General features: G+C 41.5%; 1 protein-coding gene across 5 annotated transcripts in view; it reads left to right on the top strand.

The window, feature by feature from the left end:
• CNOT4 (CCR4-NOT transcription complex subunit 4) overlaps positions 1-26619 on the top strand; it is a 420537-nt gene that overhangs the window by 251507 nt on the left and 142411 nt on the right. For all 5 annotated transcript variants that reach the window (XM_029615559.1, XM_029615557.1, XM_029615558.1 and 2 more), the window contains one exon: positions 15200-15257. In XM_029615559.1, the coding sequence (XP_029471419.1) occupies positions 15200-15257 (58 nt within the window). The remainder of the gene's footprint in view (positions 1-15199; positions 15258-26619) is intronic.

Raw genomic sequence — 26619 nt, forward strand, 5'->3', positions numbered from 1 at the left:
ATGACTGATTTATCCTGCTTCTCACAGAGAACACCAGTTACAGGTAAGCAACTTTGCTTTGCTTCCTTACAAAGACCACATTGGTACTCTGAAAGTGAGTGTTTCTTTTTTTGGCCCAGCAGAGTCTGCCTGCTTTTTGAGCATCCTGCTCAATTAGAACGATCCTCTACTGGCGCTAGAGCTCAGTGAGCCTTTATTCACAATTTTTTCTTTATTTTTGTTACTCTCTTGTTGAGTACCGCCATCAGTGCAATATTTCTCAGCCATGAAGCAGAGATTGACTCCTTTTGGATCTCAGTAAGTGTTAACCCTGTTTCTCACCACTAGATGTTGCCATAGTTTGATGATTGGGCTAGTCTATAAGATATTTTTGTAAACAATATGTTTTAAAACCATTTTCTTCTTCTATAGGAGGGGGAACAAAAGGTGCACTAAGACTGAAAGGAATGTTATAAATTAAATTATTTAAATGGATAAGGATAATCTGCTTTAAAGTGCCTGAAAAAGCAGAATATAAATCAAATAAATACATTGAAAAAGTGACTTCTTAAAACCAGAATGATCTTAGATTTTCTAGAAAGTATAATTTTCCTAAGGGCATCATCTAATGGTGCCACTCTGGTAACCTCTGTATCCTGTTAGTGACTCTTCTTTGTGCTTTGCTTTGTGATTGGATGAAACAGAGAGCAGTGTGTAAATGAAGATAGTCTTTTCCAAGTGGATTTCTTTTGCAGCAATCTTAAAGTTACTTTATAATGTAGTTAATGACACTAGATAGCAATTTTTTTCATCTTTGTTCTACTAGGTAAAAGCCCTTCAGTAGAACCAGTTAAATATTCTTATTCCTAATGTTCAGAAAAGCATACTTCTCAACATATTTGAGCCATGAAGGTTGGAAGAGTAAGTAAAACCCTACATCCTTGTGTTTACTATCTTGGAAGAACGTCTTAACATTTTCTTTTATTTCATTTTGACTGGAGTCATGATCCTGTCATTGCTAGAACTGAAACATTCCATAATATGATCTCCCAATTAATACATTATGGAAAAAGCAGTTAAGAATAGTGTAACACCTGGCAGTAGCATACTTGTTCAAATGATCTGTCTCTGTGTGCTCTCTCCAAAGATGATGGGGTTCAGGCATATTGCACTGATTTTGTGTTTGAGTTTTGGTGATAGCTCCTTCTGACTCAACATCTGTGAGGGGTATAATTTTAGCAAATACTTCACTTTCATCCTCAGCTGCACACACTTTTTATTTCTGTGCATTTAAATGTACTAACAAGGCAACCGCACTACTTTATGCCTCATCTGGGCAGTCATCGTTCAGAGGGTTAGGAAGACAAAATTAGATATTGACAACAAATATTTATCATAAGAAATGAAATCATGCTTGTATGGTCCTGATAAGAACTCAACCTGCTCAGAACTCTATAGCAGCAGGTCTGTCCTGGAGTGTTCCAAAAACGCACACTTTTCACAGACTATAGCAGTCCCCAAAAACTTTATCATGCTACTTTTCCAGACACAAACACTTCTGATTTCCTGTGAACTTAACAATCTTGGCTGAGTTTAAAATACCCAGAAATTATGGCATCTGTTTTGCCAATCTTGCAGTAATGCATCAGTTCTATGGCAGCTGTAGAGAATTGTACGTTTCACTTATGGATTGCCTCGGATGGCACCTTATTGCTCTGGTTATGCCTCTGTTCCCTTGGTTTTTATGTCTCATTCCTGCAATTCTGCTTTGTCAAACCGCATTTCCTCTTACTGCATCCACTTTGCCGTCTCTTTCCTTTATGCTTCATATCCAATATGCTAAATTGTAGATAGTGCGCAGTATGTGATAATACATCCACATCATCAGTTTTAGAATTTTGTGAGCATAACCTACACATATTGGAGGACCTGTTGGACTATTCTTGCCTCCCGCAAGCAGAGGACCGCAATATGCCTTTTGGCCTATCCCTCTAGTCCTCCCAGTAATAAGGTGTGTTGTCTAAATATTCTGATAAGTCCTCCAAGCTCTATGGCCTGTGGGTGGCCGTCTTGTTCCTGTTTAAACTCTGTTATATTCCAGCCTCATAGTCTGTATTTGAGCAGAGCTTGGGGGGGCCTACATTTGGTCTTGTCTTTGGTCCTAGATTCCAGTCTTGTTTTGCCTTAGTTTGTAGCCTAACCTTGATCCTCCTCTTGGGTCTACATTGCTTGTTTCTGTTTTGTCCAGATTGCTTCTTGATTCCTGTGTTCCTGTCTGGTTCTAGTTTGCTTCATGTACCTTGCATTCCTGCAGAGGTCCAAAACTGCTTCACTGGGTGCTGCCTTGTCTCCTGGTTCACAAAAAAACGTGTAGTGACATATAATATATTATAATCTTTATTAATATTACAGCGAAAATATTTCCCAAACACTTTTATCTAAAAGGTTTTCAAAACACAGACCCAAGGAAATACCAACCTAAAAATCCCAACAATACATTCATACCATTCACACTTCCCTTCACATACATATCCACTAAAAAACCTTGTTACCCCAACCTTTTATCTTGTATATTAAATTCTTTCAAATATTCTTATAATTTCAAAACAAATTTTTCACAAGCAGAAAAAATTTTCTCATTAACTGACACATGATCACTTTGTATCAACAATTATATTTTTCTCACCTCTTACCCACCCCTGTTTTTATTTTTTTTGTTTGTTTTATTTATTTATTTTTTTTGGAGATAGCAGCCCTCCATCCTTCCGCTCGGTGAAGGTAGAACACCAACTACTGGCCACTGGCATCCTGCTCCGTGAATGCCTCTGTGGCTACTGCCGCTCCGTGCAGTGTTTTGCTGCCTCCTCTTTATTCACGCCCTCTAGACTTGATGGATCCACAGTGTTTATCCCTCGCCCCTTTGAAGTCGTTCACAGTTTTAGACTTCACCACTTCCTCCGGAAGGGCATTCCAGGCATCCACCACCCTTTCCGTGAAGAAATACTTCCTGACATTGGTTCTTAGTCTTCCTCCCTGGAGCCTCAGCTCGTGACCTCTGGTTCTGCTGATTTTTTTCTGACGGAAAAGGTTTGTCGTTGTCTTTGGATCATTAAAGTTTTTCAACGTATCTGAAAGTCTGAATCATATCACCCCTGCTCCTCCTTTCCTCCAGGGAGTACATATTTAGATTCTTCAATCTCTCCTCGTATGTCATCCTATGAAGACCCTCCACCTTCCTGGTCGCCCTTCTCTGTACCGCTTCCATCTTGTCCTTGTCTCTTTGTAGATACGGTCTCCAGAACTGAACACAGTACTCCAGGTGAGGCCTCACCAAGGACCTGTACAAGGGGATAATCACTTCCCTTTTCTTACTCGATATTCCTCTCTCAGCATCCCAGCATTCTTCTGGCTTTTGCTATCGCCTTGTCGCATAGTTTCGCAGACTTCATATCATTAGACACCATCACCCCAAGGTCTCTCTCCTGCTCCGTGCACATCAGCCTTTCCCCCCCCATTGAATACAGTTCATTCGGATTTCCACTCCCCATGTGCATGACTTTGCACTTCTTGGCATTGTATCTCAGCTGCCATATCTTCGACCACTCTTCCAGTTTCCTTAAATCCCGTCTCATTCTCTCCACTCCTTCCGTCGTGTCCACTCTGTTGCAGATCTTAGTGTCATCCGCAAAAAGACAAACCTTATCTTCTATCCTGTCCGCAATGTCGCTCACAAAGATATTGAACAGGACCGGTCCCAACACCGATCCTTGTGGTACACAACTTAAAACCGCTCTCTCTTCAGAGAAAGTTCCATTTACCATCACGCATTGTCTTCTGTCCGTTCAACCAGTTTCAATCCAGGTCACCACCTCAGCACTCACTCCTAAGCTTCTCGTTTATTCACCAGTCTCCTGTGCGGAACCGTATCAAAGCTTTGCTGAAATCCAAGTAGATGACATTGAGCGCTCTTCCTCGATCCAATTCCTTGGTTACCCAGTCAAAAAAGTCAATCAGATTTGTCTGACAGGATCTTCCTCTGGTGAATCCATGCTGCCTCTGGTCCATCAATTCTCCGGACTGTAGATAGTTCACTATTCTCTCTTTCAACATTGACTCCATTACTTTTCCCACCACCGAAGTGAGGCTAACCGGTCTGTAGTTACTAGCCTCCTCTCTGTTCCCACTCTTGTGAAGCGGGACCACCACCGTTCTTCTCCAATCACTCGGCACCACTCCCGTTTCTAGGGATCTATTGAACAGGTCACACAGCGGTCCCGCCAGCACATCTCTGAGCTCCCTCAGTATCCTTGAATGAATCCCATCAGGCCCCATGGCTTTGTCCACTTTCAGATTCTTTAGCTCTTCCCATACATTATCTACTGTAAAAGGATTTTCATCTGTTCCACTTCCCCCCAGTTTCTTGTTGTGTAGAGATGGTCCTTCTCCAGGGTCTTCTTTAGTGAACACAGAGCTGAAGTATTCGTTTAATATTTCTGCCATTTCTTCGTCTCTCTCCACACATTGATCATTTCTACCTTTCAATTTCACTATACCACTATGGACTTTTCTCTTTTCGCTGATGTATCTGAAAAATGTTTTGTCACCATATTTTATCTCCTTGGCAATCCTCTCTTCCGCTTGACTTTTTGCCAACTTGATTAATTTCTTCGTCTCCCTCAGTTGAATCAAATATTCTTCTTTGTGCTCCTCCCTTTGGGATCTTTTATATTTCTTGAATGCTGTTCTTTTAGCTTTAATTTTGTCAGCCACCTCCTTTGAGAACCAGATAGGTTTCATTTTTCTTTTGCTTTTCTTTACATTTCTAACATATAGAGCAGTTGCCTTGGCGATTGCTCCTTTTAGATTGGTCCACTGCTGATTCACATCTCTCTCATTTTCCCATCCATTTAGTTCTTCCTCTAGGTACTTCCCCATTTCTTCAAAGTCCATGTTTTTGAACTGTAAAACTCTGGTCTTTGTGCTTCTTTTCCATATTCTTTTAGTGATATTAAACCATACCGTTTGATGATCACTGGTGCTGAGGTGGGCGCCCACCTTGACATCAGAGACGTTATCTCCATTATTGAGCACTAAGTCGAGTATAGTTCCTTCTCTCGTGGGTTCCAATACCATTTGTTTGAACAAAGATACTTGCATGGCATCCACTATCGCTCTACTGTTTTTAGATTCTGCAGATGGGATTTTCCAGTCTACATCTGGCATATTAAAGTCACCAACGATCACCACTTCCCCCTTCTTACCTATCTTATGGATGTCTTCAACCAGATCTCTGTCCAGCTCTTCCTTTTGGTTTGGAGGCCTGTAAACCACTCCAATATAAATGGATGCTCCATCATCTTTTTTTAGGTCGACCCATAGTGCTTCTTCTTTGCCCCAACTTCCTTGCATCTCAGATGCTTGGATATTATTTCTAAACAACGACCTGTTATATGATGATGAGTTGAGTGTACCTTCATACGATGCGACCGGGAGGTTCTGCTATCGTGTCTATGAGCCAATATTGGCTTACTAATCATTAGGTACCTCAATGGTTGTTAGGTTATGTTACTGTCCACAAAACCGTGCTTAGTCGGAGAATTAATTTCAATATTGTGGATATTTGAACACTGGCCTTAGCCACCACTTTATCTGAGACTCATTTTAATAGTCAAACTTGTGCCGCCGACACCGGGGTGTTTCGGAGCTGTCTCCTTCTTCAGGGGCTGTACTTTAACAAGAACGACTTCATGAATATTGTGGAAACTTGCTTGCCAAGGCAGTTAGATTAATTCCTGTGGACTGCGGCGTTAGTGCTGTCAATGAAGCTCCGTGTGAGTTGGAACGGCTGCTCTCCGCTGCTTCTTTACTGCCGCCTGCTCTCCGCCTTCTTTACTGCCGCCTGCACCTTCAACTCCTTCTACATCCAACCTGCTGTAATTTTCGGCTGATTCATTTTCAACAACAATACTTCACCGTTGCTTCACTACAAAATGACTCAGCCTCTAGCTTGCTAATCACCCATATGTGAGGACTAGCATCCTGCTTGTCCTGGGATAAAGCAAAATTGCTTACCTTGTAATAGGTGTTATCCCAGGACAGCAGGATGGTAGTCCTCACGAAACCCACCCGCCACCCCGCGGAGTTGGGTCTCATACCTTTTTATTATTTTATTTTTTGCTAAAGCTTATTGCTGCATACGAGACTAGAGTGAGATCCCTGTGGCAGAGAATATCATGGCATGCTGGGCATGCTCAGTGGCCTCACAGTGCCAGTCAAAAGTTTCTAGAAACTTTGACAGAAGTTTTCCCGCAATAGGGCTCAGTCAGTGACGTCACCCATATGTGAGGACTACATCCTGCTGTCCTGGGATAACACCTATTACAAGGTAAGCAATTTTGCTTTCTGTATAGATTTAGATGTCTTTTATATAACCAACATGTGAATTAGTGTTAGATGTGATTGCTTCTTGAGAACTATGTGCAGTTTAAATTGCCCCATCTCATTAAAGATGTAGCTATACTACCGTAGAAAATATATATAGAAGGGCAACAACAATGACAAAGTGGATTGAACTGTTCCCTTAAGAAGAAAAGTTTGGGCTTTTCAGCTTGGAGAACAGATGACTAATTGAAGAAGATATGATAGAGGTTTATAAAATCATGTGTGGAACAGTTATTTACCCTCCCAAATAGCGTTAAGTGAAAAAGATATCTTTGAGTGCTTTTTTTTTTCTGGAAAAAAAGGATGCTGGTACTCACATGCAGGGCTTCTCCTGGGGAAGGAACCACTGCCCAGGGCCCCATCTCTTAAGGTAGCTCTGCCCCCTGCAACAGACATGAAAGCCATTATAATACAACTGTGTCTTATCTATATAATTTCTTATTCAAAAGTCATTTTCAAAATTCTTTTTAGAAAAATGAAGAGAAATCAATGAAATAAAAAATTAACATACCTTTGGGCAAGTTTCAGAAGAAACTCCAAATCTGAGACATGCCTTGAATAGACTCAGTCATAAGAAGAACACTGATGGCAAATGAAGACTATATGGTCCATCCAGTCTGCCCTTCTTGATATTGCTAATCTGGTTTGTGCCATAGTAAATATATTGGAGTTTGTTTGTTTTTGATGCCTATTGCTAAATGATGCCCATGAAGCAGCTAAGACTGAGCATATTTTGAATGGTTGAATTAAGTTAGAGGAGGTCCAATAATTGTGATAGCCATCTGTGCTGATGATGTATTTATTAACAAAGAAGATCTTGATGGAATCAAAATAAGATTCATCCTTGAAAAGCCCTTTCACACTCACTTGCAGAAAGAGTGATGTCAAAAGTATATTTCAGTGGAAATAATTTGTCTGGCATCATTTTCTCTTCCTGATACTCTCAGAAACTGCATATCATCCCCCTTTCATTAAGTTGAAGTCTTTTGGACAGCTATCTGTCTGCTGTCTCACTATATGTTATATGCTTTTGGATTATCTTCTGGCCAATGTTTTGGATTGGACACTTTGATCTTTTTCATTACATCATCTTCATCATCAAGTAGTCTCTCTCTCTAGATATAAGAACATAAGAAATTGCCATGCTGGGTCAGACCCAAGGGTCCATCAAGCCCAGCATCCTGTTTCCAACTGAGGCCAAACCAGGCCACAAGAACCTGGCAATTATCCAAACACTAAGAAGATCCCATGCTACTGATGCAATTAATAGCAGTGGCTATTCCCTAAGTAAACTTGATTAATAGCAGTTAATGGACTTCTCCAAGAACTTATCCTACACTACACTACCTACACTACCTACCTACACTACCCACCTACACTAACGGCACTAACCACATCCTCTGTCAACAAATTCCAGAGCTTTATTGTGCGTTGAGTGAAAAAGAATTTTCTCCTATTAGTCTTAAATGTGCTACTTGCTAACTTCATGGAATGCTCCCTAGTCCTTCTATTATTTGAAAGTGTAAATAACCGATTCACATCTACTCATTCAAGACCTCTCATGATCTTAAGCCGCCTCTTCTCCAAGCTGAACAGCCCTAACCTCTTCAGCCTTTCCTCAAGAGAGGGAATGGAGCCAGTATATATGTGTATGGAGGAGAGGGATTGGAGCGAGCGCCTGTATGTGTGGAAGAGAGGGAGTGGAGCCAGCGAGTGTGTGCCTGAGAGAGAATGAGCCAGTGTGTGTGTGTGAGCCTGAGAAGAGAGGGAGGCAGCCAGCTTCTGTGTGTCTGACTGTTTTGAAAAAGAGTCTGTGTGATCATGAGGATGAACGTGTGTGTGTATATGAGGGAGGAGAAAGTTTATGCACCTCACTTCCCCTCCTATTAATCTGTGACTATCTCAGGTTGACCAGAAGTCAAAAGTTAGCAAGTATGTAGAGAATGATTTTTTTCTAATCCTTATTGATTTTAATTAATTGAGTGTTATTTGATGTGTATGCTGTTTTGAAATATTTATTGATTGGGAAATTTTTAAAATATATATCATATGAGTTTTTAATTATTGGCTGTTATTCTCTTAATCCACTGTGTTGAAATATTGATTATTTTTATTAGTATGGTTTTATTATTATGATTAATGCTTTATGACTTGATTTTATTGTTCACTGTTTTCTGAGGAATGGTGATTCCTTTGTTTTTCCATTGATGCACTACATATGGAGTCTGACTTGTTGCGGTTTCCATTTCAGTTTGTCTGCACTTTTCCATTTATGGTCACTTTATACTGTATTTGGTTAGGGTTTTTCTGTGATCTGCATTTGTGGTTGAGGTTAAGTATTCTGCTAATGTGTCGTTTCAGTGTAGGGTTCTGTAGAAGCTTGTTTTGTTCTGTTTTCCATATAGGAGGTATATTGCTGTTTGCAGGGTCACATTTTCATAGGGTTATAACTGTTTGAGTGCTAGCAGTTAGTGCTGTTTTGGAATGTGAAGTTTATGGTAATTGTAATTTAGTTTACTCATGGCTTTCTGAAGACCAAGCCCACGCTCAACATACATTACAATATTTCTAATACCATATATATTCCAAGGATCTTTTTGGCTTTTTTTACAGGGTTTTATGGTTGACACCACAGCAGTGCATATAAATATAATATACATGCTATTATGATATTTTTATTTCTCAAACCATACTTTGATTGTCTTTTTTCATGTAAAATCTTTTATTATAAATGCTTAATTTGGAATTGTGTATGGAGGGGGCCATGGTGTTGGGAAGGCTGGGCACAAAGCTGTAAGATCCATTTAGAGTGCCTAATACCCTTCACTGACCCTGATTAGAAAAAGAATACAAATAAAATGTGAAAAAAAAAACCCCAAAAAAATAGAATGAGAAGGGCCAGCACAGTAATTGTTTGCAAGTATTGCAAAAAAGTTAGCACTGACCCTGCATGACAGCACCGTGTGGTGACGCGATGGCAGGGTTCCTACCCTTCCCCAGTGAAGAGATCACACACAGTGGTGCCATGTGGTGATACATTGGCAGGTAACGGGGGAGGAGAAAGGGGGGAACGCAAGGGAGACAAAACAAATGCATTGGCGCCAGAGACCTTCGCTATGCCTCTGGTCAGGGGAACGGAATGTTCTTAAATCTAAAATAAGAATATATATAAAGTGCTTTCACTCGTACTTTCTTATAACTCTACTACTTACGTAGAATAAGTAGCTTAAACTTTCTAAGAACTGGATGGCTATCTTCTTCCTGTTAGCTTCATGGCACCTCTAACATCTTTATTACATAACACATATCTTAATGGGTCTCCATTACTTATCCCAAAGAGATAGTATGCTTTAATTAAAGCACTCTTGTAGCATTATTAGTCTACATATTATTGATATAACTATCTAGCTTCAAAAGCAACATACTGAGAGCTGGGAATGTTATAAGTAATTTGTGTACTACTCTTCATAGAGAAGACTTCCCGGACATTAAAGGTTTGGATACAAGAACGTTAAAGTTGCATTAGGTGAGGGAAAGCTGAAACCCCACTGGTATCTCAGTGGATTAAGAAAAGTCATACAGCAGCCGATTTAAAATTTGCAGCGTTAGCAAGGGGAAGGTAATTTTTCAAAATGCCCTTTTCAAAACAAACAAGCCTTTATTTTCAGGTGGAATACAGTTATATCCTGCTGACAGAATAAAGAAGCTTTTGAGGGATGTTAGAGGAGGGTTTTGGTTGAAAACTCCTGCACTCAGACCCGCCCTGATGATTCTTTGAGAAGCAAATCAGCCAGCTCTCATTAAGTTGCTTTTGAAGCTAGATAATCTACATATTATTGATTTAACTAAAGCGCTCTTACAACATTATTAATTGTAACATATTTTCTGTGATAGGCTATGGAAATCAGTTAAGATATATAATAAAGATGTTAGAGGTGTCATGACGCTAATGGGAAAAAGATAGCCATCCAGTTCTTAGAAAGTTTAAGTTATTTATCCTACGTGTAGTAGTGTCATAAGAATGGACCACTGAAAGTACTTTATATATATTTTTATTTTAGGTTTAAGAACATTCCGTTCCTCTGACGCAGGCATGTGATGCCAAAATCTCAGTGTCGGGAAAGAGTTCAAACTGGTAGAGAAAACTCATAGAAATACAGTGGATAGTGTAAACAAGAAAGGAGGTTGCCTCATTATGAAGTAAAAGAGATACTAAGACGGGTTCTTACTAGAGCTTGGGGTCTACTCGAAAATTATATAGAGGTAATTGTCCTCTTACTCTACATAAATGTTATACTGGTCAAGAAGATTTATACAAATGTCATTGTCCTCTTATTCGATATAAATATCTGTCATAAGTGAGCTTTTGTGTATTCATATGTGTGCTTTTGTGTAGTATACATTGCATGGTAAAATGAAGATGTATATGCTTTAAAATGTTCTGAATGTTTGTAAATTTTAAATTGTTTTTGTAAAACTTGGATGTAAAATTTATGAAATTGAGATATAAATACCATAAATGCTGATGATATTGCCTATAGAATTAGAAAAAGCTCTTTAAAATGTTTTATTCCACAGTTCTTGTATATTGGGACACTGTCATTCTAAACATGGCCATGAGCAGGTATAAAGTTCAGTGAATATATTCCTGGATAACTTTAAGCTTATTTAGAGTTCTTGTATACCGTCGTTCCAAGTGAAAATCACTAGTTTATGTGGCTATATTCAAAAAATATAGCTGTATAAACTGATGGACTTTAAAAAAAAAAAAAAAAAAGTCTGGCAGGTGGTCCATGCTTTCTTCCCCCTGAGAGGTGTTGGTAGGGGCTGGTGGGCGCATGTCCCTTCAAACCCTCCCCCATCCCTTTGAAATCTTTAAAAATCATGACGGGCCAAAAGGCCCAAGAAAGCTCGAGCCTCCCCCTCCCGATCGATTAGTGTAAAATTTGAAAAATGCCCTCTGTTGCTCTTCCACCCACCAGCAAGCTAAACCCATCTTTCCACTCCTTAGGTACCTTGTAACTGACCCAATTGCCAGGGCCATAGTACAAGCATACCATTCCTGGCAGAATCACACATTGCCTTTTGAGCAATGCTGGTTGCATAAGCTACTGGTGTTGCTGTAGTAGCTACCAAAGTTGAAATGAGCAAATAGCAGATTTAAAACAAATCACAGAAAGTACTTTTTTACTCATGGCACAATCATATTGTGGTATCTGTTGCCAGAAGATGTGATCAAGGCGACTAGCATAGGGTTTAAAAGAGGTTTGAACAAGTTCCTGGAGAAAAAGTCCATGAAACATTATTAGCTGGGTAGACTAAGTAAAGCTATTGCTATCCCAGGGCGCGAGTGACAGGAAATTGGTCTACTTCATGAGATCTGCTGGGTATTTGCGACCTAGACTGGCCACTATTGGAGACAGTATGCTGGGCTAGATGGACCTAGGTCTGACCCAGTATGGCATTTATGTTCTTATACCTGACCACCAAAGATAGCTAGCCAGTTTGGTTTGAAGTTAGTTGGATAACTTTTTATTCAGGGATATTCAACGGGACATTTATCTTATTGAATATCCCTGATAACTTATCTGGCGAACTTTTGCTAAGTTATCTGTTTTTCAGCTTTTTGAATATTGGTCTCTTTGTGTTTGAGATTCAGTTGAGTTTGTGCAGGATGAAAAGTATGTACATATATTGCCAGTGAGGCACCCTTTTGTGAGAATTTAACTTTATATATACAAAAATAAACAATCATATAATAATTTTAGATACACATTCTGAACATGAATGGCTTCATTTTGGCTTCACGTTCTAAAAATTTATTTTACTATAATCTACAAAATCAATTGAAGCAGAGCATGGCAGATTGGTCGCTCTGGATTGTCAGAGAGACAGTGAAACCTACATAAACTAATAAGCTCTTTCATAAAGAATGAAACATACTTAGAAAAGGGTTGTAAAAAGAAACACCTGAGAAAAATGTAATATTTATTCTAACTTGATATTACTTATAGACAGCTTCATTTCAAATCAGTAAAGCTTCCTACAGAGGGAAGCTATATTATTAGTCACCTGTCCCATGTGTAGTACAGATAAATCACAAATCTAAAGCTATTCCTGTGTGTGCAGTATATCAGAATAATAATTTGTTTGTTTCTTGTTAACTTTATTTTTTTAATATTATGGGAGTAATTGTTTTTGTTTAACACCCCACATAAAGTCAGCAAAAACTTGTGTATGTTGCACTAATTTTTTGTGTCATTTTACACACATACTTTTGAAAATGCAGAAGTATACACATAAGTTCAAACCCCTCCCTAACTCTATGAGAACGCTTCTTCTCAGTCTGGGTAAACTCATGTGCATGTAGAACATAAGTGCATAAGTTTAACTACATAAGGTGCAGGCAATTTTATAGGAATTCATTTCCATGGGTAAAGTACTGTTTCTACTGCAGAAATGCTCTCCATGTTAGGATGCTGCATGCTCCAGCCCTGAGATCTACAGTATGTACATACTGGGGCGGATTTTCAGAGCCCTGCTCGCGTAAATCCGCCCAAAACCGGGCGGATTTACGCGAGCAGGGCCCTGCGCGCCGGGAAGCCTATTTTACATAGGCCTCCCGGCGCGCGCAGAGCCCCGGGACTCGCGTACGTCCCGGGGTTCTCGGAGGGGGGCGTGTCGGGGGGCGGGGCCGGAGCGCGCGGCGTTGCGGGGGCGTGTCGGCAGCGTTTTGGGGCCGGGTACGGGGCGTGGCTACGGCCCGGGGGCGTGGCCGCGCCCTCCGTACCCGCCCCCAGGTCGCGGCCCGGCGCGCAGCAGGCCCGCTGGCGCGCGGGGATTTACGTCTCCCTCCGGGAGGCGTAAATCCCCCGACAAAGGTAAGGGGAGGGTGTAGACAGGGCCGGGTGGGTGGGTTAGGTAGGGGAAGGGAGGGTAAGGTGAGGGGAGGGCAAAGGAAAGTTCCCTCCGAGGCCGCTCCGATTTCGGAGCGGCCTTGGAGGGAACGGGGGGAGGCAGCGCGGCTCGGCGCGCGCAGGCTATACAAAATCGATAGCCTTGCGCGCGCCGATCCAGGATTTTAGTGGATACGCGCGGCTCCGCGCGTATCTACTAAAATCCAGCGTACTTTTGCTTGAGTCTGATGCGCAAGCAAAAGTAGGCTGATCGCGCTTCTTTTAAAATCTACCCCACTGTTCTTTTGATGTTTCAAGGCTCTGCTATCTCCTTGCTGAGGACATCTCTGGACCATTCATTCTTTGTGGATGTCAGAATAGTAGCAAAACAGGTTTCTGATAATGGTAGAGCAAAACAGCTACCACATGTATATAAATAGAGAGAGAGAAAGATTTAAACAAATTATATTGTAGACAGTATACACCTATGAATAAAGTGTTTCTGAAAACATAAGAAATACAAATTAGTATATAAATGAAGCACTCATGAATTAATTTAAATTACATAAAATCAATTTTATTTAAATACCTACTAACCTTAGATTAACAAAGTACAAAAATCAATTAAAACATATACTATAATTTTACAACAGCAAGATAACTAATCACCAGAGATGAAATGAGCAAAAATCTAGTCAAAGTCCTTCGATTATTTCTTTCTTTTGGAGCTCCTAAAGCTTATGTAAAGCCATCATCATTTAGAACTTCGACAGCATATGTGATTACATTAAATATAACTAACAATTCTTCTTCTCCCAAGTGAATGGAGCAGTTTTTCCTCTCCCCAACACAGGCCTCTGTTCGCCAAAGATGGCTTCCTCAGTGAGAAAAAGCTGCACCACTCAGAAAAGAGCCAATCATATATGTATCAACATGTGATGCTGGGAAAGATGCTTACAATCGGAAATTAATTTGCTCCTTTATGTTCAAAGCACTTTGTCACTCTTGATCTTTCAGATCAAGAATGAAGGAGAAAGGTTGAGTTTTGATGTTATCCAGTAGAATCATGAGTGACAAAATGCTTTAAACATAAAGGAGCGAATTCATTTATGATTGTGAGCATCTTTCCCAGCATTATATGTTGATACATATATGACTGGCTCTTTTTTTGAGCCATGTAGCTTTTTCCTCCTGTGGAAGCTATCTTTGGCAAAACAGAGGCCTGTGTTGGGAAGAGGAAAAACTGCTCCATTCACTTGGGAGAAGAAGAATTGTTAATTTTATTTAATGTAATCACATATCCTGTCGAAGTTCTAAATGATTATGGCTATACAAAAGCTTTAGGAGCTCCAAAAGAAATAATTAATCGAAGGACTTTGACTAGAATTTTGTACATTTCATCTTTGGTGATTAGCTATCTTGCTGTTGATTATAGTATATGTTTTAATTGCATTTTGGTAATCTAGGGTTGGTATGTACTTAAATTACATTTTTTATGTAATTCAAATGAATTCATGAGTGCTTCATTTATATATTCATTTGTATATATATCAGGTTGCTGTTTTACAGATATCGATATACCGTATGTATTTGAGCAAGGCAATGTGGCAAAGCTTTAAAAAAAAAAAAAAAATGCAAGTATGTATTTTGTCCTGGAAATGAAATGAAATTAGTGAGGTTTAGTTTTAATTATTTTTAAATGTAATTATGTTCTATTTCTGCTTTATAAAAAAATAGAAAAAAGGAATTGTGCATGCCCAATTCCATGAATTTTGGAACAAGAAAGTTAAGCACATTCATTTTTTTCCAGGCTAGTTGGTTTGATATGCTTGTACTATTGCTATTGCTAAGGGTTTTTTTTTTTCCCTTCTTTACTTTCTCAGTCCTGTGGACAAACCTTCAGATGCATTCAGTATAGGAAACAATGACAACTTACAACAGGTATGGAGAGTGTTTTATTTCTGGACACCACATCTTTGCTAAGGTGATCAGGAGGCCTGAAGAATGCTTGAAAGGTTAGAGGAATCAGAGCTACTTTCTATACAGAAGAATGTTGAGGCAGCTTGGGGACACAGCTAAAAAAATGTAAAAAGGTTTGAGAATGTTGATAGAGTGGAGTATAAATATAAATTTAAGATAAATAGGTTTAGGACCCTAGCATGACATTAATGAGAGATCATATCTGGGAGGACTTTTTGGTCATATGGTAAATAGACAAGATCATATATTAGCATTGTCTGCATCCAAACAAGTTACCAGAAAAATTTGACCAGTATAAAAATCCAATTTCAAAAGCACAAAGTACCTTGGCAGTAGGCAGAGCAATTTCAATCAGTTAAAATAATTTATCATAAAACAATGTCTAATGGCTATATTGCTCTATAGAAAACTGGAGTCTTTTAGGTTGCAATAATTTTTAAAAGACCAACAAATGAGATTAGAGTACATTAGGTCATATAAGTCCCTTCAGATGGTAAATGACAGCAGAGTTATTTATTTACAATTATTTCTATACCATCCCTTCAAACAAAATGATCAGGGTGATTTACAGTATTAAAAGGTACATAAACTTAAGTCATTGTAACATCACATACAACAGTATCATATTAAAACCATTGTTAAACTTAAAACATCATTATATCCTAAGATAAAACAATATCAATTCTTATCTTTAAAAGATAGATGTGATTTTTGGTTGGTTGGATTTAGATTTTGTTTTTCATTGGGTGGACTTTGGCAGTAAAAAGCTGGGTACCACTAACCAAGATACAATGCCTGATATTTGTTGGGATATAAAGTCCTAAAAGGGCCATCCAGTCTGCTCAGCAACATGTTTAGGGAAATAGCTGCCGCTCTGTGTAGATTATCCCATGCTTTCTGTACAGGTTTGTAACTACTACTCTCTTCAGAAATGAGGGTAACCTGTGCGATCGCAAAAGCTCATATATTAAGTTTCTCTTGTTAGTCTTTTAAAAGGTATCATTACTCATAAAATAATTACATTTATTCTAGTTGGTGACTCAGGGCTGAAGTTCTCCAGCATGTTTTGTAGGTAACATGCTACATTTTTCCAGAGGGTGTTCTTTAATAAAATAGTTTCCTTCAATTCTGGTTTTGTGCTTGAGTGCCCAGGTACTTTGTAGCTTTGTACCAGGTTGGTATGTATTGAAATAAAATTGTTTTTATGTAATTTACAAGTGCTTCATTTATATATTCATTTGTATGTATATGTGTATATATATATCTATATATCTATCTATCTATATATATATATATATATATGATATGGAGACCACATGCTGACAGTATAAAGGAGATGTTGGGGAAAGATATAGGGCTATGAGTTGAGCTGACTGCATTGGAGAACTTATTGACCACGGCAAGCGAGGAAAAGATGATGTCAGAAGAGAGCATATGTTTTATGGGCTAAAGATCAGGAGAAGTCTTGTGGAGAGAGTCAACAATGAGGTTGCCAACCATGTTCCAAAACATCACGGAGGCCATGAACTGACACTAGAAAAGATCATGTTAAGTGAAAGTACAAAAAATGTTAGCCAATATATAATTTAGAACAGATTACATTGTAATTATTAAAGAAAAATTTTAATTTGTATGTAATTGAAAGAAATATACATGTTAGAAAAATAAGTGTTAAGTCTTGCCTTTTCCATTATATATCATCCTAAATTTCTATAGCATATAAAAACACATTTTCACAGGCTTAAAGAGAAAAATGTTTTAAACAGTCACCTTATTCTTTTGTGGAAAAGGTTAGCAAAGTGGAGCTGAGTGCTCATTGAATAAAAGAAATCCATGGCCCTGCCAAATGAGAGAATTCAGCTGAGAGAATATTATATAGTATTTTACTCTTGCACCCTTTTTCTTTTCAAGTATGCTCACTAGTAATTTGTATGGGTTTTTTTCCCCTAAATTGTGTAAAGATAATTAGTAATTTGACTAAATCTTATTTTGAAGTTCACTATTGAGTTTGACTCAGCAACTTATAATTAAAATAATTTGTAGTCCGTTACCCATAGCACTTGCTAGAATGATTTCTGCTTGACTTTTTCTCATTTTACCTATACTTTCTTTCTGTTGCTAAAGTGATAAAAATTACTTGATCTATTTTTCTTTTTGTGTATCAAAATGATTGGTGTAGATATTAGCATATTCACAGCCATAACATGCTAATATGTAATAGAAACTTTGCTTTCCCCAGTGGATTTATCTCCAAAAGCAAAATCTTGAGAAATTGAAATTGTATAATTGCTATAGATTTTTCTTCTTGTATAGTAGCATTAGTATTCTAACTTTACAATAGGTATCTTTCCAGCTATCATTAGTTTGCAAAGAAAAGTATTTTTTTATTACAGTTTTAGGCTGTATTTAATTCCTGACTTTCTTTAACTACTAGAGTGATAAATGATTGTTAAGTGCTGCTTAAGGAACACTGTCCATTTTTTATTCTCATTTGAGCACTTGAGAACAGATATGGTGTAAACTGGTCCCTTCTGTTCACTGATTGCTTAGACATTATAAGAGAGATTGGTACTCTGAAACAATGTAAGCCCATCACTTCTGCTATGTGCTTAATTATGAGATGATGCTAGAGCTGGAATATCATTATATCTCAAAACGGGCACAACTGTACTCTTCTGAGGCATTTTTAACAATCATAATCTCTCAGAGAAATTTTATCTTATTGAATTTTATGGTGCCTTCAGATAATGTGCTGAAAAAAAAAAGTAGCTGAGATATGGGGATGGGAGTGTTCTGGACATTACAGAGGCAGATGACTCAGTACCCATTCACTCCCTCACTGCATTATTGTCCATACATATAAGGTTAAACATTTTTTTTATTATTTAATTAAGGTTTTCTTAGTGTCCAGTCAGATGAATCCAGAACAAGTGAGTTGTGCATCTCTACCAGCAGATGAAGATAAAGCAAACAATCATCACAGTATATATACCCCTGCAGTGACATCAGCCTGCCAGTATTCTCCTTCTCCAGCAGATGGTGGACATGCATCTTCCCACTGGGAATTGCTTCATTTTAAAGAAAGGAGAATTAAGGACATAAATTTGCCCCGCTCTCCTGCGGTGATACTAAATGGTCCCTCCCACAGTTGAGAATTCCTGAGGTAATTTCCGTGATCCCTCAGACAAATCCCTGATTTTTCATCAGGTGTGGACGTAGCCAATTGAGCAGCTGAAAGGCAGCGGGTACAGGAAGCCGAGCATGGCGGTGATGGCACATGCTCCCTTCCCCCCACAGCCAGAGACCATCTCTGTACTCAGCAGGTAAGATGGGTAAGTTTAAAAAATATATATATATATATATACATATATATACTACAAAAAACACTTTAGCTAGAGTGGGATAGGAGCACTATATGTATTCATTAATTAACATTTTATATCAATATTGATCCAACACTGTGTAGCATAATTCTTAATTTTTATTACAAAGGTATAGTATCAACAAACATTGATTACAAAAAGTTATATATATATATATATAGTTACATCATCTCACAATATTAAATATCACTTCTATCAATCTTAAGTTAAATTAATACCAATGGTTACACATAACCTAAAACTCTTTGCCCAGTAGCCTCCCTGAAAGTCTATTCATAACTCCATACCCACATTCATACTCATTCATCCATCACTCACATCACACTTCATAGAGAAACCATTTCCAAATTATCCCACCACCTCATTTTTAAATCATGCCAATAAATTGATGTATTAATATTGTCAACTGTCTGACTGGTCTCTCTGTCATTCAGCGAATTGATTTTACATAGAGAATTCTCAGCACATAAACATATTCTTTAAGTAGATCATTAACTTGATATAATTACGTTGATCAATTATTGTAGACAATTAACAAATTGATATCTCAGATAAGGTTTCACAGGACAAGCAGGATGGTAGTCCTCACATATGGGTGACATCACAGGATGGAGCCCAATCACGGAACACTTTTGTCAAAGTTTCTAGACCTTTGACTGGCAACTACTGGGCATGCCCAGGATGGCACTAACCCTGCAACCAGCAGGGGTCCCCCTTCAGTCTTCTTTTTCCCGCGCAGCAGTAGCCACGCGGTTTAAGGAGCTCCACAGAGATTCCTGACAGGAATTTTTCTCACGGAATTACTACAAACCTTCATACTCCACAGGGGTCCCCCTTTCAAATTTTTGCTCCTGCGGTACTCCGGTAAGTTTTTTACCTGGTTCCAGTCGATTCCCGTCAAGTTTGGCCCTTGCGGCTTACAGGCCTTCGACCGCACCGCAGCTCAATTGTTTCAAAAGCCATGGCGTTGGGGTTCCGTCAGTGCCCTGACTATACTCGCACCATGTCCATAATAGACCCTCATAAAGTTTGTGTAATGTGCCTTGGGTGCGAGCATGATGTCCTGACTTGCACCAAATGTGCCTTAATTGACACCAAAAGGTCACAAAGCCAGAATGGAGAAAATGGAACTTCTCTTTCGTTCCCAAACTCCGACGCCGTCTATTGCATCGACATCATCCGAACAGACGCCGTCCACTTCGCACCAGCATCGGGCACCGGCTGGTGACCGTCTGGCGTCGACGACTTCCCGACCATCGACAACCTCTACTCCCCCTCAAGATCGAGGGGATCATAGAGAGAAACATCGGCATCGACACCGAAAGCCTCGGACCATCGATGAAAGAAAATCATCGACTTCGCCATCGTCCGAGCCGCCATCGAAGAAACCCCTTCCAGAAAAGGCATTGACCCTTTCTGGGACTGCGTCACCGAGGCAACCCTCATCCGGACGGGTATCGGGAGCCACGACTCCGCCTTTAACGGTGGTCCCTCCGTCTATGCCTCTGCCTCCTCCTTCCCTTCCGGAGCCGGGGCTGCTTGCTCTAGGTCTCCGTGAAGAGCTGGACCAGATGGTTTAGGAGGCCATCGATAAGGTGATGCACATGTTCCAAGTTCCTCAGATGCCGACACCGGTGCCAATTGTGGAACCGACCACCGATCCCATTCCGGCAGCATTGGCACCGCTGCTCTCGAAGATGGAAGCGCTTATAGCCGCTTTTCCACCGATGGCTCCTGGGTCACCGGTGGCTCTGGTGCCTTCTCCACTTACTCTTTCATTGGGAGGAGAAACACCGTTCCGTATTCCTCCATCGGGAATCCTGCCGATACCTCAGGTATCAATGCCGATCAGGCCATCGGCATCACCGATGCCTCCAGTACTTTCCTCGATGCCTTCAGAGCCTAGACCAGGACCTTCAGGAATACCATCATCCCGTCCTTCTCAGGTTCCTAGAGGGACAGGTGCTGATCCTTATGATACCTGTACTGACGATTCATCTCAAGACACCGATGATTTACTATCTCCTCCTTCTCCTATGGAAAGCAGGAAGCGTTCTCCTCCATAGGACTTGTCCTTCATAAATTTTGTAAAGGAAATGTCCGAGTTGGTTCCCTTCCAATTACAGACTGAACAAGATGATAGGCACCAAATGATGGAGCTGCTACAATTCCTGGATGCTCCCAAGGAAATAACCTCCATCCCTATTCATCAGGTTCTTTTGGATCTTCTCAAAAAGAACTGGGAACACCCTGGTTTGGTAGCTCCAGTCTGCCGAAAGGAAGATACCACTTACTTGGTCCAGTCAGCCCCAGGGTTCCAGAAACCTCAGCTGGATCAGCAATCCATGGTAGTAGAGTCTGCCCAAAAGAGGGCACGATGCTCAAAACCACTCTTCCTTCCCCCCAGGTAAGGAACAGAAATTCCTGGATGCCATTGGCCAGTGTGTCTTCCAAGGATCAATGCTCATCTCTCGGATCGCCTCTTACCCAGCTGTATATGACCCAGTATAATAGGGTCTTATTCAAACAGATACAAGACTTTGCAGAGTCCCTGCCTCTGCAATTCCAGGAACAGCTTCAAACCCTGGTATACAAGGGTTTTGAAGCAGGAAAGCATGAAAAAAGATCCTCTTATATCTTCGACACCACTTCCAGGGTATCTGCAGCTGCCATTTCTGCAAGAAGATGGGCTTGGCTTATGTCTTCGGACTTGTGCCCTGAAGTACAAGACAGATTGTCCAATCTGCCTTGCATAGGAAACAATCTGTTTGGCGAACAGATCCAGCGGACGGTGGCTGAACTCAAAGAGCATCATGAGACCCTTCGCCAACTCTCTCTGATGCCTTCTGAGTATTCCTCCAAACAGCCATTCAGGAAGGATACTAAAAAGTCATTCATCCATCCAAAGAAGTCGTATCCACTACCTTCTAGAAGTCATTCCACGCGACCTTTCCAGAAGGCCCAGTCTCGTCAACCTCTGAAACAAAAGCCACAACCAGCTCCTCAGCCGGGCCCTGCTTCCGGCTTTTGACTTCTGCATAGAGAGCAGCAGCCAGCGTCCACTGCCTCAGATACCAGTGGGGGATCGATTGTGCCATTTCAACAACAGATGGCACACAATCACCTCAGACCAGTGGGTCCTTGCCATAATCTCTCAGGGTTATCACTTGAACTTTCTCTCCATCCCACCGGATTCCCCACCTCGGCTGACGTGGGGAACATCCGACCACTCACCACTCCTGGAACAGGAGGTTTCCATCCTCCTCCAGTCCAGAGCAATAGAACCAGTGCCCCACTCCCAACAAGGCGTAGGATTCTATTCCCAGTTCTTTCTAATCCCCAAAAGGTCAGGCGGCGTTCGTCCAATTCTGGACCTACGTGCCCTCAACAAGTACATAAGAACATAAGAACATGCCATACTGGGTCAGACCAAGGGTCCCTCAAGCCCAGCATCCTGTTTCCAACAGTGGCCAATCCAGGCCATAAGAACCTGGCAAGTACCCAAAACATAAGTCTATTCCATGTTACCATTGCTAGTAATAGCGGTGGTTATTATCTAAGTCAACTTAATAGCAGGTAATGGACTTCTCGTCCAAGAACTTATCCAATCCTTTTTTTAAACACAGCTACACTAACTGCACTAACCACATCCTCTGGCAACAAATTCCAGAGTTTAATTGTGCCTCCACCGAAAAAAGTTTAAGATGGTAACCTTGGGTTCCCTCCTTCCTCTTCTGCAAAGAGGAGACTGGCTCTGCTCTCTAGACCTCCAGGACGCGTACACACACATTGCAATAACTCCATCTCATCACAGATTTCTGAGATTTCTGGTAGGCCTCAAGCACTATTAGTACCAAGTTCTACCATTCGGCCTGGCATCTGCACCACAAGTCTTCACCAAGTGTCTCGTAGTAGTAGCAGCAACCTTCCTTAGGACTCAAGATGTTCACGTCTACCCCTATCTTGACGATTGGTTGTTCAGGGCTCCCACTGAGCAGGCTATTCTGTCGTCCCTACGCCTCTCCTTACACACTCTGATTTTGCTAGGATTTCGCGTCAACTTCCCAAAATCCTGCTTAGTCCCATCTTAAACTTTGTCCTTCATAGGGGCAGACTTGGACACCTTTCAAGCAGAGGCATTTCTGCCTCAACAGTGAGCTCTCACTCTCATTTCTCTCGCACACCAGCTTCAGTCTCAGCACCGCTCGACTGCACGCCACTTCTTCATCCTGCTGGGACACATGGCATCCTCAGTACAGGTTATTCCAATGGCCCACTTGGCCATGAGAGTCATGCAGTGGACTCTAAGGTCACAGTGGACTCAATCCATCCAACCACTATCGACCATTGTCCACATCACCCACCCACTGCGACAGTCTCTAGCCTGGTGGAAAAATCAGATCAATCTCCAAGGCCTACCCTTCCAGGCTCCAGACCCTCAAATAATTCTCACCACCGATGCTTCCAACCTCGGCTGGGGAGCTCATGTCGCCAATTTGCAGTCCCAAGGAGCTTGGTCTCCAGAGGAAGCCAAACACCAAATCAATTTCCTGTAGCTATGAGCAATCAGATATGCTCTCAGGGTATTTCAGGATCACCTTTCCAACCAGGTCATCCTGATTCAGACAGACAACTAGGTGGCCATGTGGTATATCAACAAACAGGGAGGGACGGGCTTCTACCTACTGTGTCAGGAGGCGGCACAGATATGGGCGGAGGCCCTTTCCCACTCGATGTACCTCAGGGTCACCTACTTGTCGGGAGTGGACAATGTGTTGGCAGACAAGCTGAGTCGCACCTTTCAACCGCATGAGTGGTCCCTCAACCCCACTGTTGCGGACTCAATATTCCAACGTTGGGGTTACCGCCGCATAGACCTCTTTGCGTCACCTCAAAACCGCAAAGTAGAGAACTTTTGCTCTCTCACTCGCAGCCAACACTCACACCCAAGAGACACATTCTCCCTCTCATGAGCAACCAGTGTCTTATATGCCTTCCCTCCACTTCCGCTTCTCTCAAAGACTCTTGTGAAGCTACATCAGGAGAAGGGAACCATGATCCTGATAGCACCTCACTGGCCACACCAAGTATGGTTTCCGATTCTTCAGGACCTCTCCATTCGCAGGCACATTCCCTTGGGAAGGGACCCATTTCTGATCACTCAGAACGACGGGTGCTTGTGCCACCCCAATCTTCAGGCCTTATCCCTGATGGCCTGGATGTTGAAAGGTTGATTCTTCAGCCACTCAACCTTTCGGAGCCAGTATCCCGTGTCCTCATTGCTTCACGAAAGCCTTCCATGAGAAAATCTTACCTTTACAAATGGAACAGATTTAAATCATGGTGTTCTGTTCAATCACTTGATCCCTTTACCTGTTCCACCACGAAGTTTTTGGACTATCTCTGGCACTTGTCAGAATCAGGTCTTAAAACTTCTTCCATCAGAATGCATGTCAGTGTGGTAGTTGCCTTCCATAAAGGTGTTGGGGATGTTCCTATTTCAGTACAACCCCTTGTAACACAATTTCTAAAGGGCTTGCTCCACCTCAAGCCTCCTCTGTGCCCTCTGACCCCTTCTTGGGACCTCAATCTGGTTTTGGGTCGGCTCATGAAGCCACCATTCGAACCTCTCCAATCCTGTGATCTACGTTATCTCACCTGGAAAGTGATTTTTCTTTTGGTGATCACATCAGCACGCACAGTTAGTGAGTTTCAGGCCCTAGTTACCTATCCTCTTTACACTAAATTTCTGCACCACCGGGCAATACTCCTCACTCACCCTAAGTTCTTGCCTAAGGTAGTATCGGAGTTTCATCTTAATCAATCCATTATACTACCTACCTTCTTTCCCAGGCCCCATTCCAATCCGGGCTCTGCATACCCTTGACAGTAAATGGGCTCTAGCATTCTACCTAGACCGTACAGCTGCCCACAGGAAAAGCACTCAGTTGTTTGTCTCTTTCTATTCCATCAAATTAGGGCAACCTGTGGGTAAGCAGACTCTCTCCTCCTGGTTAGCGGACTGCATATCTTCTTGCTATCAGCATCAGGCATTCCACTTCAAGACAGTGTTAAAGCACACTCTGTCAGGGCCATGGCATCTTCAGTAGTGCTGAAGATGCTCGGTGCCGCTTCCTGATATTTGTAGGGCTGCTAACTGGCGTTCTCTCCATACCTTTACAGCCCATTATTGTTTGGATAAGACAAGATTCCATATTTGGCCAATCTGTTTTGCGCAACGTTTTTGCAACTTGATGTGCCAACACCCTTCTGCCTGCCCGTTAGGGTTCAGGATGCCCTCTACCAAATTCCACCCCAGTTGTTGTGCCTGTTGCACGTCTTTGGGTACATTTGGTGCATACTTGGACATCCTCAGTTCGGTATTCACCCATATGTGAGGACTACCATCCTGCTCCGCAACCAAGGAGTGCAGAAGTGTCTCTCTGGAACATCAATTAGCTGGAAGCCAGGGCGGTCCGGTTGGCATGTTTACAGTTCGGCAACAGACTGCAGGGTCGATTAGTCTGAATAATGTTGGACAGTTCAACAACTGCGGCTTACATCAATCGGCAGAGAGGTACCAAGAACCAACAAGTGTCACAGGAAACAGATCAGCTTATGGAATGGCCGTGATGCATCTCTAGATGGTCTCAGCCTCACGCATTGCAGGCAAAAACAACATAAGAGCAGACTTTTCACAGCAGGGAGAGTCTGGACCCAGGAGAGTGGGTGTTGTCAGATGAGGCGTTTTAGCTGATTCGGGATCCTAGAGCTGTTGGCGACTTTGCGCAATGCAAAAGTTCTGCGATTCTTCAGCCACAGAAGAGATCCAAAGTCATTGAGGATCAATACCCTGGTGCAGAAGTGACCAGAAGACAAGTTGCTGTATGCCTTTCCTCCATGGCCCATGTTGGGCAGATTGATTCGAAGAATCAAATGCTTGGTCGCTCCAGATTGGCCCCAGAGACCGTACTATACAGATCTGCGGAGGCTCCTGGTGATTTCGCCTCTTTGACTTCCAGCTCGAAAGTTCTCCACTTTCTTGACCTATTTATGGGTTTGGAGAGTGTTTGAAGCCTGGTATGAGGATCGAGGTACTCTTCCTTCCTTTGTCAAGATTCCACTCATTTTGGAATTTTTGCAAGATGGCTTGAATAAAGGCTGGGCTCTCGATTCCTTAAAGGTACAAGTAGCGGCTCTCACCTCTTTCAGGGATCAGGTAAAGAGTGGATCCTTGTCGGCTCATCCTGATGTGGCCCGTTTTCTGAAAGGAGTTGAAACATCTTTGTCCTCCTTTGCGGTTTCTGGTGCCCCTAAGGAATCTTAATTTGGTTTTGGATTTTTTGGCAGGCCCTAAGTTTAAACCGCTACGGACTCTGTCCTTGCTGTTGCTGACTTTGAAAACTGTGATCCTTGTGGCAGTTTGTTCTGTGCATAGGGTTTCTCAACTGCAAGCCTTGTCTTGCCGGGAGCCATTTCTCCAGATGTCTCCAGGGGTGGTACAGCTGTGTACTGTTCCTTCCTTTTTACCGAAGGTGGTCACTGAGTTTCACTTGAACCTGTCCATCTCCCTGCCGTCTCTGGACAGAGAGAGAGAGATGCAGATGTGTATCGTCTGTTGTGACCCTTGGATGTCAAGAGACATATTGTCAGGTATCTGGAGGTTACTGAGCCTTTGCAGAAGTCAGATAGCCTGTTTGTCCTTCACGGTGGTACTAGATGGGGAGAGCCAGCCTCACAGGCTACAATAGTTCGCTTGATTAAGGAGGTAGTCACAGCTGCATACATGGATGCTGGGAAGGCATTACCTAGTCAGGTTAGGGTTCATTCCACTAGGGCTCAGGCAGTGTCATGGGCAGAAGTTAGGTTGTTGTCTTCCATTGACATTTGCCGAGCTGCGACATGGGCCTCCTTACACACCTTTTCCAAGAATTATCGTC

Source organism: Rhinatrema bivittatum, chromosome 9 (assembly GCF_901001135.1).
Source record: "Rhinatrema bivittatum chromosome 9, aRhiBiv1.1, whole genome shotgun sequence".
In the NCBI taxonomy this organism is placed as follows: domain Eukaryota; kingdom Metazoa; phylum Chordata; class Amphibia; order Gymnophiona; family Rhinatrematidae; genus Rhinatrema; species Rhinatrema bivittatum.